We start from the raw sequence: 13,992 nt of genomic DNA, 5'->3' as shown, positions 1-13,992 counted from the left end.
AACCGCCCCGTCCTTAAGATCGAAAAGCCCAGGGCCCCGGGGCGGCTCCAAGCACGGCGTTGGGGGTGGGGGGTCTCAAGGGGCGCGCTGGCCCAAGGCCGCCCTGGTCCGGCGTGGACCCTGCGGTGCTCAAGGCAGGTTCCCCCCACTGACCCGCCCAGCCCCTCTAGGCAAAGTCGGACTACACGCACCACAGCCCGCCACGTGCGCGAGACTCGCGCTGTGCGCCAACCCAGGTGGGCCGCCCGCGGAGCCGCCAGGCCTGAGCCCACCCTGCAGGTGACCCGCGGCCCTTCCTCCTCCAGGTACCCCTTTCCTGCGGCCCCGTCCCCTATAGGTAATCTTTACCTCCCGCGGCTCCTTCCCCTCCAAGCGACCCGCAGCCCCGCCCCCTCCAGGTGACCCCCCCCCGCAAAACACACACACCCCCTCGCCTTCCGCGGCCCTATTCCCTCCAGGTGACCCCACCCCCGCGGCTCCTCCTCCTCCGGAAAACCTGCAGCCCCGCCCCTGCAGGTGAACGGCGGCCCCGTCCCTGCAGGTGACCCGCGGACCCTCCCCGCCCGCCCTAAGACTGTCACAGGACCGCCTCCGCAGGCGCACTGGAGTCGATTGCGCAGGCGTGGCTCTCCCACGCGCCGCCCTGGTGGCGTTGGTGCGGGACTGCGCAGGCGCACGGGGCGAGAGGCTGGCAGCGCGCCTGCGCCGCGTCAGCGGGCGGAACGTCGCGGTCTCTCGGCGCCTCTGCGCGCGGGAAGATGGCGGAACAGGCTACCAAATCCGTGCTGTTTGTGTGTTTGGGTAAGAGGGTGCCGACTTACTCATGTTCTGACGTCCCCTCGAGAGTTGGATCGGGCTTGTGCGCTGTAGGTTGTGCCGCCGGGCTAAGAACAATGAGGGGGAGGAGGCCAGGGACTGGGAGGCCTAGAGTGTTCTAGGAGTGTTCTAGGAGTGTCCCGCAGCGCCCGTTCCCCATCCGCCCCGTGCATCCGCCCAGCCTGCCCTCTAAACCTGGGGCCCCTCGCCCGGGGCTCTTGGCATCTGCAGCCACAGCCCCTACAAGCCAAGGTTCTTCTTTGCGCCTGCTAGAATCCCTCCCGTTCTCCTCCAATGGGCCCAGGTAGGCCTGGAGGTTGTCGGACTGATGTGGTCTCTTAGGGGCCTCCTGAGTCCTATGACAACATTGTTTTGTTTGCTAGTTTCCTTAGCCCATGCTTAGATATGGATCTGAGTTAAAGGGAAGTGGAGTTTTACGGTTTCGGGTTTTTTGATTGTAAAAGCCAAGCAAAGGAGACCTGGAGGTCCTTGTATAACTTTGGCCCATGATAAAATGAAAGTGTATTTTATGAATGGCTTTTCAGGAACTTTCCAGCTTAAATTATTTTCACTCCTAGAATTTCAACACTTAGCTTAGCTTACTTCAAACATAATTTACTTTCCGTTTGGTCTTCAGGGATCTTCCTTTGGTGTAGCACTACAAGGTTATATTCCTCGGTGCCTCCACCCTGAGAGGAAGGCCTAAATTGTCAGTAGTCTGGTTACTTAAAACCTTCTGTGAGTTTGCATTTCCTGCAGAGTAAAGTTTCTGTTTATTTTTACAGACTCCCCGCTTTATCTCCTGTACCTTTTCCTGCCCACACCCTCGGGACACTGCCTTCCAGAACCTTTCGTTGTTCGGTGGCACTTCACATGCTTACTGAGCCTTCATTGCTGGGTGCCCATTATGCATTTTGCCTGGAAAGCCTTTTTATTTTATAAAGTCAAACCCAAATATTTCTTCCTTTGCTTTCTCAGATCATGAGTTGCTTCTTGTGATTTCTTATCTACATCTTTTATTACACAAATTTTACTATAATTATTTGATAGTCTGTTGAAATCCCAGCTAAGTTTAGTTTTGTTGAGGGCAATAACTGTGGCTTATTTTTCATTTTGTTTCCAGCTTTAGGACAATATATGATAAACGCCGACTGGGTTTTGTAGAAGTTAATTTCTGTGGAAGAAGAATTAGAAGGCTTACCTTGTGTCACATTGGTAGTGGGCATCATTTGACTTTTAAGACTCATTGAAGGCTGAATGATGAAATCAACAAGTTTATTAAACAGTAGTTTGGTTAAGGATGGTTACTAAATAATATTCCATTCCCTTATATAGTTTTGGTTGGTATTGTCGATTATGCTGGTATAATGTATCATGGTTGCTGTTAATGGGGAAGTGTATCCTTGCATATACAGTAGTCCCACTTTAGCTGTAGGGGATACATTCCAAGACTCTCCAGTGGATCCTGAAACCGTGGGTAGTACCAAACCCAATTGCTGTCAATTGGAACATGTGTCTGCTCATTTCTTCCACCCACAAATGTAATGCCGTTGCCACCTTAACTAAGCTCTTAAAACTGCGGTCGCAACTTTTGCAGTTTGAGGCGAGACAGCAGACTATCAGGAATTTCTTTTTCCTTGTTTACATTTTCATGGATAGAAGATTTGTTCGTACTGTAGATCTTAGTAACCTCAGTATAAGATGTTTTTTTCTTTCCATAAGAAGTCAAAAACTTTCACCTTTTTACTTAAAGGTAGTGCTTATGGCTTCTCTTTGCCATATCTGAATTGCTAGCTTCACTACTCTTATGACTTGGGGCTATTATTAGTAAACTAAGGGTGACTTGAACTCAGGCACTGTGATAGCATCATAATGGATCTGATAAGCTAGAGGGCAATAGGTGGATAGACAGCATGGATATGCTGGACAAAGGCGTGATTCACTTCTGGGGCAGGACGGAATGGGATGGCATGAGAATTTATCCTGCTACTCAGAACAGTGCACAATTTAAAACTTAGGAATTATTTGTGGAATTCTTCATTTAATATTTTCCAACTGAAGCTGACGACGGGGTAACCATGGAAAGCAAAACCTTGGAAAAGGGATGACTACCGTATTTCAATACAATTCAGTAATTTGTTGTTGTTGTTGTTGAGCATCTACTATGTGGCATGAACTCTAATTGGTAGGGATATATGGAGTGGTGAACACAACAGACAAAAATCCCAGCCTCTACGGAGCTCACATTCTCTCAGTCACTAGCAAGTATTAATTGACGTGCTCAATCGGTTGTTATGAAGATTAAGAAAAATGGAGCAGAAAAGGGGAATGGGAGTGGAGTGCAGTTTTGAGTGGGATGGTCAGGGAAGGCCCCACCTGATAGATGACCTTTGAGTAAAGACTTGAAGGAGGTGAGGAAGCAAGCCTAGGATATTTTGGAGAAGCATCCTGAACCCAGAGGAAAGCAGGTAAAGGTTTTGAAGGGAGAATACTGGCCATGGTCATGAACCGCAGGGAAGCTTCAGTGGCTGGGCCTAGTGGCCAGATACCTTTTCTCAGTCAGGATTCCTCATCTATACCTGAAAATTTAGCAGATAATTTGAGCGCCTGTTTTCTCAGTGCTTCCATTGTAGATGTATAGGGAGAAGTTAATTCCTTATATACACTGGTCCTTTAGGGCAGGAGTCTGCAAACTCTTTGTTTAAAAGAACCAGATTATAATTATTTTAGATTTGCTTCACATGTCATACAGAAAGGGTGTAGCACAAAGTAGCCATCCATATGATGTACCTGGCAGTGTTCTAGTGGATCTTCATTTGTGGACATCAGAATTGGATGGAACTCTGTATAATTTTCACATGTCACAAGATACTCTACTTTTGGATTTTTTCCAACTACTAAGCAATGTAAAAATTATTCTTACCTCTGTGGGCTAAAGGCAGTGGACCATGAGCCAATTTTCAGACCCCTGTTTTAGGTCCAGATCTTGGGAGGCCATGTGAAGACTTGGGCTTACTCTGAATAAACATTGGAGAGTTTTGAGCAGAGGTGGGAAATGATCAAATTTAAGTTTAAAAAGAAGAGTTTCAGCTGTTGTTTTGAGATTAAACTGGAGGTGGAGCATGCCCTTACTGGTTGCATTCTGAGGGAATTTGAGCAGTAAATGGCATTTTACTTGGTAGCTGTATAGAGGACAGTAAGTGTTGTATGCTTTTGAAATGTAAAAAATTTTGTTCATTCAAAGCATTTATTTGGACCCTATTGAGATTGAAGTGTAGAAAAGCATCAGAGGTTTTTCATTGGTCAAGCTAATGATGGAAAACAGTTGAGCTCCTTACTACAGCACAGTTATGAAGGGTGCTTTATGTTTTTGTAAGACAGAGACTTACTAGTGAAGATGATGCAGGAGCCATGACCCAGCCAGCATGTTTGGTGGAGATAGCACATGCTGGTGGAGTCACTTTACTTCTGGGCTACACCCATACTGGGTGCTGGGTCTCTTACGAGGTATAGCAGACACAGCCCCACCCTCCCAGAGCCTATCTGTTGCCTTTTATGAGTTTCCATCCTTGAATTGAAGATGCTGAAGAAGGGTATAAAGTAGTCTGCCTAATTTGGAAAAGACAAACTTGAGACTTTACAGATTGAAATATTTTTTTAAAGGCATTTGAAGATGGAATGTTCTGTTTTTAGAACTTGTTTGATAGGTGAAACCTGAAGTACATACAGTGTTTCATTGATGACTGGGGTGCTCCATTTTTTCATAACACAATTTGGTGGCATCAACTGTCGAAATCAACAGGGCAAGCTACTGCTAGCCTTTAGGACAGTTAATAATGCAAGTTTTCGTATTGTTGTGGGGAAAGTAAGCTGTTATTTTACAGTTAAAGATAATTATTTGTAAACGTGTGGGGCTAGTCTTTATTATATTTTTAGATTCTGAGATATTAGGCATCTGTTGTTCTGCAGTTCCAAAATAATAATTGTCTTAATTTGGAATACAATGTTTGCTGTTAAAAATATTCCCAGGGTATATGGTGACAAGTAAAAGAGTTACACACCCATGGGAAGCCTTTCAATAATTAAAATAGTGCTGATGACAATACCTGTTTAAAAAACTAATCAAAATTTAGAATGTTGAAAGGAAAAACTTCACAACACAGATTAGCATATAGAGGGCATTCAAGGCTAATTTGTTGTCTTTCCCTTTATGGTTTGTAGGTAAGATTTTTTACTGCTGTGGAAACTACAGTCTCTGGGAAAAAAGTACATAATATGCTTAGGTCTTACAATGTAGAAACTGAAGGCTGTAGTACGGCAGTGAGTTGGTTTTCTGAACTAGGTAATTAGCTGTGTTTTACAACACTAGAAGATCCTCATTGTACTTGTTTATCATAAACAGAAGACTCTAATAGTGATAAAGAGTAAACTCTTATTTAGTGCTGCCTATTCTCACAGTTCCTCTTTTTCGTATCTGTTTCCTAAATTCAGCTCCTAATGTCTGGACTCAGTATGGTGCTTTGGCATTAAGGAGACTGGAAGGCCTCAGAGCAGCCCCAGAAGCAAGGTCGTAGAAACCATCATTTATCTTCCCCAATGCAGATCATAGAAACTAGAACTCCTCTCCCGCAAAGCAAGCCATAAAACCTAGAAAGGTCACTCTCTCCCTTTTGCCTTCTCTTGAAGACAGCATTCCAGAGGGGCCCTGCCTCATTCCTGGGGGAGGAAATGCTGTGGCCCTGCTGGGTCCCTCAGTCTGCTACCATTGGATCATTCCCTTTTGTCCAGTGCCATTTCTACACAGCTGTGCATTGGTCAGCTAAGCATCAAAACCGTTTCCCCGGGTCTTTGGGTCTCGTTTCTGAAGGCTCTTGTTAACCTGTCTTTTGTTACAGGAGTATCTTCCATGACCTTTATGATGGGTGAGGAAAGCTGCCACACCTTTCCACTCTGACGCTGTCTTGTATTTGCTCCTTCATACGAGCCTCTTACAAGGCCTCTCCAATTCAGTCATGTGCTCTTCTAGCGTTTCCTTAGCTGTGCCGGTAATTTTGGTAACTTGTAGGAAGGGTCTGTGTTTTAAACAACTTTCTGTCTTCAGGTTAGGGCACAGTGCTTAGCACATAGAGTGGGCATACAAAATACGTTTGTTGAATAAGTCATATTACCCTTTTCCATAGGACTATTTCTCCTCATAGTGGCTACACAAAGTCCAAATGTTGGCCCAGTGTTTTAGGGCTCCTGTAAACCAGCCCGTCAGTTTCCAGACACTGGCTGTCTGTACCTGAAGCATCGCAGCCTCACCTGCTTAGTGCCACAATCCCTCTGAGTTAAATGCCTTTCCCTTCCTCTGTCCATTAAGATCCTGATCATCCTTTTAATATCATCTCTAATCTTTCTTTTTTCTGGTAAGAAATTTTCTTATATCTTGTTTTTGCTTTGTACCATCGTTCTTTTTCTGTGCTACTGTAGTGTATTGCTTATCAGCATTCATTTTCCCACTTTCATTATAATAAATATAATAAATAAAGTGGAGATAGAGTTCAGCTGAATGGCCCGTGATTCAACCCATTGTGTCTCCCTCTGAAAACCCCAATAAAACCTCAGAGCACTATGGCTCTGAGGAGCTTCCTGGGTTGGCAGTGCTCTTTGAATATTGTCTCATGTTGATGACAGGAGAGTAAGGTGTCCCAGAGGACAGTGGAGCTACCTGTTAGGGAACCTCCCAGAATGTGCCCTATGGGTCACTTGCCTTGGCTGGTTTTTTTGTTTGTTTGTTTTTGTTACTGTTATTATAATGAAATTATAATGGTAAGTGTTCTGCTTTCCTGAGTTTGGGGAGTAATTCTAGGGAATTATCAAACCTGAGAGAGCCCTGGGGAACCTGGATTTCTCACTTGCTGGTCTGAAGTAAGGGTGGCCCTGGTGTCGACGTCGTGGTGTGGAGAGTGGTGTCCCTGACCTTGGGCTGCTGATGCCTGGATCTGTAACCCTGGGCTCAAGGCTTTGCGTGTGATCGCTCAGTAAATGTAGGTGTTGAATCGCTGTTTATGCTTAAATGCATGTTTGTGTGTTTGTGTATTGTTTTGTGAAACAGTAGTCATCCTTATGTGTGACATACTTGAAAATACATACAGTTGACCCTTCAGCCACAGGGGTTTGAACTTCGAAGGATTTATTTGAGGAATTTTTTTTAACCAAGCACAGATGGAAAATATCGTGTTCTATGAATGAGAAACCATCTATACGGAGGGCCGACTTTTCCTATACTTGGGCTCCACATTCGCAGGGGCCAACTATAGGACCTGAGTATGCATGTTCTGGTATACTGGGTAGGGGTGGGAGGGGGTCCTGAACCAGCTCCCTGAGTCTACTGAGGGACAGACCACTGTATTTTATTTTTATTCTGTTGTATTTCATTTTAAAATAAGCTGGTTTCAAAACCCACTTCATTTTCGTGATTCACTCCTGGATCATTAGTAGCAACTCTTTAAACAATAATTTTGGTTGAAATTGTTTTTCTGATATCTTTGTCATCTATACTTGGAGTACTTGGTTGGTTGGTGTCAAATCACTGAACTTGAGCCTGACGGGCTGTTCTCCAGCAGGGTCTACCCTCACTGGTCGGACAAAGGCGTCAGAGGATAGTGTTGGCCTTTGTTTTTCCTGAGGGATAGCACAGCCCCCGCGTGTCAGGTGTGTGAAGAGGGGGAGCTGACATGTGCCCTTCCATCCAACCTAACCCTCTGTTTCCCTGCCCCCCCCTTTTTTTAAAGGTAACATTTGTCGATCACCCATTGCAGAAGCAGTTTTCAGGAAACTTGTAACCGATCAAAACATCTCAGAGAATGTAAGTACCATTCATTATCTTAAAGAGGCCAACCTGAACTCCTCTGGGCAGGAAATTGCCAAAAAAAAAAAAATTCCATGTTTCTTCCCCTGCAGTGGAGGGTAGACAGCGCGGCGACTTCCGGGTATGAGATAGGGAACCCCCCTGACTACCGAGGGCAGAGCTGCATGAAGAGGCACGGCATTCCCATGAGCCACGTTGCCCGGCAGGTACCGTCCTTGGACTTGAAGATGTGTGTTTTGTGTTTCAGTGGGTTATTGACAGCGGTGCTGTTTCTGACTGGAACGTGGGCCGGTCCCCAGACCCAAGAGCTGTGAGCTGCCTAAGAAATCATGGCATTCACACAGCCCATAAAGCAAGACAGGTAGACAAGCTCTTGTTCAATTTCTAATATGTAGAGTCCGGTAACTTGAGAAGTAGTGGAAGGATTAACCAGACTTGTATATTAATGAATGTGTTTATTTAGGGTGAGCTTAACCAGCTACAGTGTGTCCATTTTGTTTCACTTCTGGTTGCACGGTGTTGAAAGACTTGCATGACTTTGGAATTTACTTATTAAAATGCACATAAAGGCTAGGTAATTTATAATGAGAGAGCCTGACTGCGAGCTGGGGCTGAGCGGTGCTCTGTCTTCTGTTCCTTCCTGCATAATTTTTATTAAACATTTAGGCCATAGTAATTATCCTGCCAATATTGCAAGTTTATTGCTAGAATGAAGTTATAGAATATACACGAAAACATTTTTTCAACTGTAAAGTGCCTTAGTAATATAGGGTAATACCAACAACATTATGGGCACATAATTATAGCCTATTGTGCCACACTTAAGTTTGGAGTCTAATAAAGTCACAATCAAATTCTGCAATTTCAATTGAAGGTAATCTTGTCTTTATATTATAAATTAGAAGCTAAAGTTGATTTTTCTAAGAGTTCTTTATTTAAATGAAGTACTCTGGGACTGACTGTTTCAGAAATGGAATCTTCGTTGGTCAGGTGATTAAACATTTTTATACAATTTATCCATCCTAATCTCTTCAGGATTTGCATATCTTGCCAGTTTCTACTGGCCATTGTTGAAAATATATTTATTTGGAGAAGTCCAAAGTCAAGGGGCTCATGAGGCTGTGAGGTCCTTCTTGCTGCATCATCCTGTGGTAGAAGGTGGAGGAGTCAAGAGACTGCCCCAGAGTGAGTGAGAGCGAGAACTAGAAAAACAGGAAGAGGGAAACAGAGGAGAGAGAGAGAGGACCCATCAGTGTCAGGAGCCCACTCCCAAGATAGTGGCATTAATAAAGATCCTACCTCTCACTATTGTCACATTGGGGATGAAGTTGCCAACAAAGGAACTTTGGGGGACACATCCAAACCATAACATAGGATTTAAATAATTTTACAGAGTTACAGAGTTCTGCTACTGAACCGTTTGAGATCCCTGTTCTGAGGTCTCGTCACTTTCCAGTTTTAGCGGGAAGACAAGTGGCAGGAGTCTGCAGATTGGGGCCTGCACCTTTTTTATGAACAGTGTTTATTGGAACACAGCCAGACTTATTCATTCACCTGTAGTGTGTGGCTGCTTTTGTGCCAGTGCAGCAGAGCTGGAGCGGCCTCGTGGCCCACAAAGCCTGATTGTCACTGGAGCACTGGTTTTTTATATGGGGTTTCTAGTTGTTTTTAGTAGTAGGGGTGATTTGCCACAAGCTGTTTCGTTTATAGCTGCAAGTGGAAATCCTTTACTGTGCATTTGTTACATAAGTTATAGCTGTTTCTTTCTCAATTATTGTAACATCTAAAAATTATGTAACAGTTAACTAAGTCTTTTTTTATGAAAAATTTACAATTAGTCCAGAATTTAAAACAAGTTTAGTATTAAATCCTAGGGCATTTCTCACATGACTAATTTGGAGAAATAATATAATACTGTTCAGGCATGGTGGCTCACACTTATAATCCTAATAACACTTGGGGAGGTCAACACTGCTTGAGCCTAGGAGGTTAAGACCAGCCTGGGCAACATAGTGAGACCCATCTCTACAAAAAAATTTAAAAAATTAGCTGGGTGCTATGACATATGCCTGTAGTCCCAGCTGTTTGGGAGGCTGAGGTAGGAGGAAGGCTTGAACTCACGAAGTTGAGGCTGCAGTGAGCTGTGGTCACACCACTGTACCCCAGCATTGGTGACAGAGTGAGACGTTTTCTCTAAAAACAAAAAGGAGAAAAAAAATTTCAGTATTGTACTTATTCTCGATTTTGAAATAAGTCAATGTCATGGGATTGTTGACGAAATACAGTCTTTTCTAGTTACTGGAGGTGCATACTAAAAGCCAAAGTTTCTCATTTTTTAGAAGAACAAGTATATTAGGAAAGTTGCACTTTCCAGCTTTGTTCCGCAGTATTGTATGTTTGTGTTTCTTATTCTGCCATTATTTATAGTAGTCGAAATTCACAAAATAATCTTTTCATTTGTATTTTAAGTAGGTGTATTTATAGATTATATCAGAAAACAACGATAAGCTTTCAGGTTACAATCAGTAGAAATACTGAGTGGCATTCTCTTCTGTGTGAGGTTTAAATTATGGCTATTCGATCAAAATAAAGGAGGATTGTCGGTTATTACTCTTGTGTTTCTTTCTTAGTGACTACCTCTGACCACCTAACTTAATACTTCTCCTCCTCCCTGCCCCAAAGCTGTATGTATCTCCTCTCTGCTTTATTTCCTCCAGGGCATCTGTGCCTCCTGTGTGTTGCCTGCCCCCGTGTGGAAGGGCAGCTCCATGGGACATGGCTCTGTCCGCTTAGCTTGGTGTTTGTCACTGGGGCCCAGGATGTTCAGTGCTTGTGGAATGAAAAATAGAGTAGAATAATGAAGGGGATTAAATATGTGACATTTTAGTATGTTGACTGTATTATACACTTACTAAGGAATCGAAGCTGCTGTATAAACATTGTGTCTACACATTATACTATTTTATGATTATTGTAGGGAACTTTATAATACAAAATTTCTTTGCAGTACAACATTGAGAAATAGGTTAACTCTATTTTAACTTAAAAGTACCCTAAAAATTATTTATTTAATTGTTAATTAGTGAGCAACAGGCTCAAATATTGCAGTGTTTTTTTTTTCTTTTAGTATTGCTTTGCATCCTCTAGGCTTGAATGGTATAAACACTGTATTTTGACTTCTTATTCAATTTTAGATTACCAAAGAAGACTTTGCCACATTTGATTATATACTATGTATGGATGAAAGCAATCTGAGGTAATCCTGTTTTTGAAGAATATTTCTGTTCAACTCTCAATTCAGCAATGGGCCAAAGTAATTTGTTGTCCAGATTTACTTTTTCTGTTTTGAAGGTTTTAATAGTCAGTGATGGTCACCATATGTAGAATTAGAACAGCAAAAAACTTAGTAATCTAGAATTGTCTCTTAGGTATTTACAAGGAAATACACCTTAGGAAAGGGAAAGCCCGGTTATTAGTAGTGTGATTTAATTAGAAAACTAGCTTGGCTGTGATAGTTTTGTATCAGGCACATTGTTCTGCATGAGAATGATTTTGATATTTTTGCTGTAATGATTCCTGGACAGGGCAGTGTTTTATTGATTCTGAGGCCAAAGCTCTGCAACCATAGGTTCCTATTATTACCCCATCTTGTGAAAGAAGGAAATGAGAAATGGTAATGTTAGGTTATGTCCCCGAGTTCACACAGCTAGCGTGTGGTGGATGTCGTGGGATTTAAGCCTAGGCTCAGTGAGGAAGGGCCCTGCTGTATGCACCCCTGCCTCAGTCACCACCCTCTGGACCTGCCCCAGTCCCCTGTTCAGGGCGTCGTCAGGAACAAATCATAATGTAATGTCACTCCAGGATTCTGATTTGCATCACTACTTATTCATAAATATTTCATGTTTTTGATGAAGATAAACTATTTGTGCTTTTAATTACTTTTGTACAAATGAACAGATAGGGATGCACCAGTTGCAATTATTTTTTATTAGGACCTTCATTAAAATGTATGCATTTTTTAATTTTTATTTTTCAGTCCTTATTCTGTTCTGTTTTCGCTGACACCATAGCTTATGGGCATTGTAAAAACACCTTTTTAGGGACCCCATTTGCTTTGACTGGCACTGAGCACTGTGTTTCTTTGTGTGTGGGGCAAACGGAGTTCCTGCAGCCTCACGTTTGCACGTGCTGTTTCTCTGCCTGGAAGCTCCTCCTTGCTTCTTGGGTCATTCGGCTCCTATTTGCCCCTCGTGGATCAGCTTAAATTCATTTCTTGATAGAGGTGTTCTGCTACCCTGTCACTAGGCCAGATTGTGCATTAGACTTAGGCCTGCGCACAGTTCTCGTCCCTGCACCTACTCCTGACCTGTAGAACCTCGTGCACGGGAGCTCTTGGCTTTCCGTTCCCACATAAAGCACATGCCTGACTCATCAACTCATCTGTCGCAGGTGCTCAGTCGAAATTTGTTAAATAAATGGAGGCCCTTAGTTAAGTTTGCCTTTTTCTTTTGTAGCAATGTGAAAGCTAAGGGTGGAAGTCTAGAGTGAAGCTGAGTTTTCAGCTTGGGCAGAGGCTTGAGGAATAAAAGATGGAAGAGTAATTAAGGAATGAGTCATGTTGCGGGAAGTGCTGTGTCAAGACACCTGAGGATGGAATTGGTAGCCCTCTGTTTTGGGACTGGTTCAGATGGTGTTTTGGGTTCCTTTCTATCACCTTTGTTTTATCTCTGAAACTTGATTGTCTCAAAATGTATTTTGTGGGAGAAAATATAATTATTGTATATTTTGTGTAACAGAATCAGAATAAGCTGCTGTTACAAACTCTCTTGTCTAGAGAGAGAGCAGTGGCATACAGCTGCAGAAGGGGCCACATGGGCCTGCTGAGTGTTCCGTTTCATTTCAAATGAGGTCATTCTGTCTTGATTTTGATATGGATGTTTCATAAGACCCTAGCAGATGTCCCTGTTTAACTTGAAACCATAGATCAGAAAACTAAGTTCATATTTCAATTTTACAGAGATTTGAATAGAAAAAGTAATCAAGTTAAAACCTGCAAAGCTAAAATTGAACTACTTGGGAGCTATGACCCACAAAAACAACTTATTATTGAAGATCCCTATTATGTAAGTACAGTTCACGTTTTAGGGCTAATATGAAGACTCAACACGTCTGTATCCTGCCATATTAAATAACAGATTAGATTGTGTTAAGGATGTTTTTGTTATGCAGGTTTTGCCATTTTTCTCTTTTTCCTGTCCATTTAGGGGAATGACTCTGACTTTGAGACGGTGTACCAGCAGTGTGTCAGGTGCTGCAGAGCGTTCTTGGAGAAGGCCCACTGAGGCAGGTTCGTGCCCTGCTGCGGCCAGCCTGACTAGACCCCACCCTGAGGTCCTGCATTTCTCAGTCAGTGTGTAATCACGTTCCAGAGCCCAAAGCCCCAGCTCTTTGTTCAGTTGACTCTTAAAAAGTAATTGTAGATGGAAATCAGTTGTGTTTGGCAGAAGAATCAATAAAAATCTTTGATTCAGACAGTTTATGGGGTATATCAAGCATTCTTAGACTAGTTGAACATCTCACTTTGCCCCAATTACAAAAATAGTAGAACAAGCAACATAATGAAGGGAAACCTCACTTGAAGGCCTAGGTCAACATCTAAGCCCGTTGAGACTTAGATAATCGAGTCTACCTCTTCAGTAGGTTTGTGTGGATGGCCTGATGGAGGGCAGGTGCCCTCTGCTCCCCAGTCCTACCTCTCTCTTCCCCAGGGCCTTTTATAGATTGACAGTAGCCCTCTCCATAGGAGCTCACAGTCTAGATTAGAAGTGTTTTAATTTATACATGCCCATAGTGCACACTTGTATATTGAAAAGATAGGGAAGAGAGAAACATTTATGGAATCAGTCGTTGGCACCTTCAATACTTCATGATTTTTGTTGAGTTTACTTCACGAGGAGGTCAGCTCATTGGCTCCCATCCACTTTGCCTCTGAAACTTAATTACATCCAGAAAGGACACTTGTATGCTAGTCTATGGTCAGTTGAGGAATACGACTGTTTTTATATGCACATGTAACCCAAATGTCCAATATAAATTGGCTTATTTTTAAAAATAATTTTAAAAGTTGGGAAAAGTGTTATTATTTGGCATGCTTAAATATTGAATAAGTATTCTTCATCAGCATTTAATAAATGTATAGGCAGATATAAGGTAATTTCTGTGTATTTTGAGATAATGTCAAAATCATGATTATTTCAAAATAAACTGGGGAGTTATAAAAATACAACTAGAGATATAAATCTGGTGTCTGCCTGTTTTTTTAT

The 13,992-nt window shown here is 42.7% G+C and overlaps 1 protein-coding gene across 3 annotated transcripts; it reads left to right on the top strand.

Annotated features, from left to right (window-relative positions):
* The first annotated feature begins 639 nt into the window (after nt 1–639).
* Nucleotides 640–13,968, top strand: ACP1 (acid phosphatase 1). Of its 3 annotated transcripts, none has more exons than XM_055251902.2 (6): nt 640–801; nt 7,593–7,666; nt 7,762–7,875; nt 10,864–10,925; nt 12,687–12,792; nt 12,934–13,968. In XM_055251902.2, exons 1-6 carry the CDS (start codon nt 759–761, stop codon nt 13,009–13,011), a joined length of 477 nt encoding a protein of 158 aa, XP_055107877.1. In that variant the 5' UTR covers nt 640–758; the 3' UTR covers nt 13,012–13,968. The 3 variants fall into 3 exon arrangements, 2 of the variants coding, with proteins under 2 accessions (XP_055107877.1, XP_055107878.1); XM_055251903.2 differs by lacking the exon at nt 7,762–7,875 and adding an exon at nt 7,917–8,030 and having other exon boundaries at nt 653–801; XR_010116985.1 differs by lacking the exon at nt 12,934–13,968 and having other exon boundaries at nt 660–801; nt 7,762–8,030; nt 12,687–12,769.
* The last annotated feature ends 24 nt before the right edge of the window (nt 13,969–13,992 follow it).

Source organism: Symphalangus syndactylus, chromosome 18 (assembly GCF_028878055.3).
Source record: "Symphalangus syndactylus isolate Jambi chromosome 18, NHGRI_mSymSyn1-v2.1_pri, whole genome shotgun sequence".
Classification (NCBI taxonomy): domain Eukaryota; kingdom Metazoa; phylum Chordata; class Mammalia; order Primates; family Hylobatidae; genus Symphalangus; species Symphalangus syndactylus.
The sequence above is the reverse complement of the archived record's forward strand: the minus strand, read 5'-3'. Positions and strand labels throughout refer to the sequence as shown.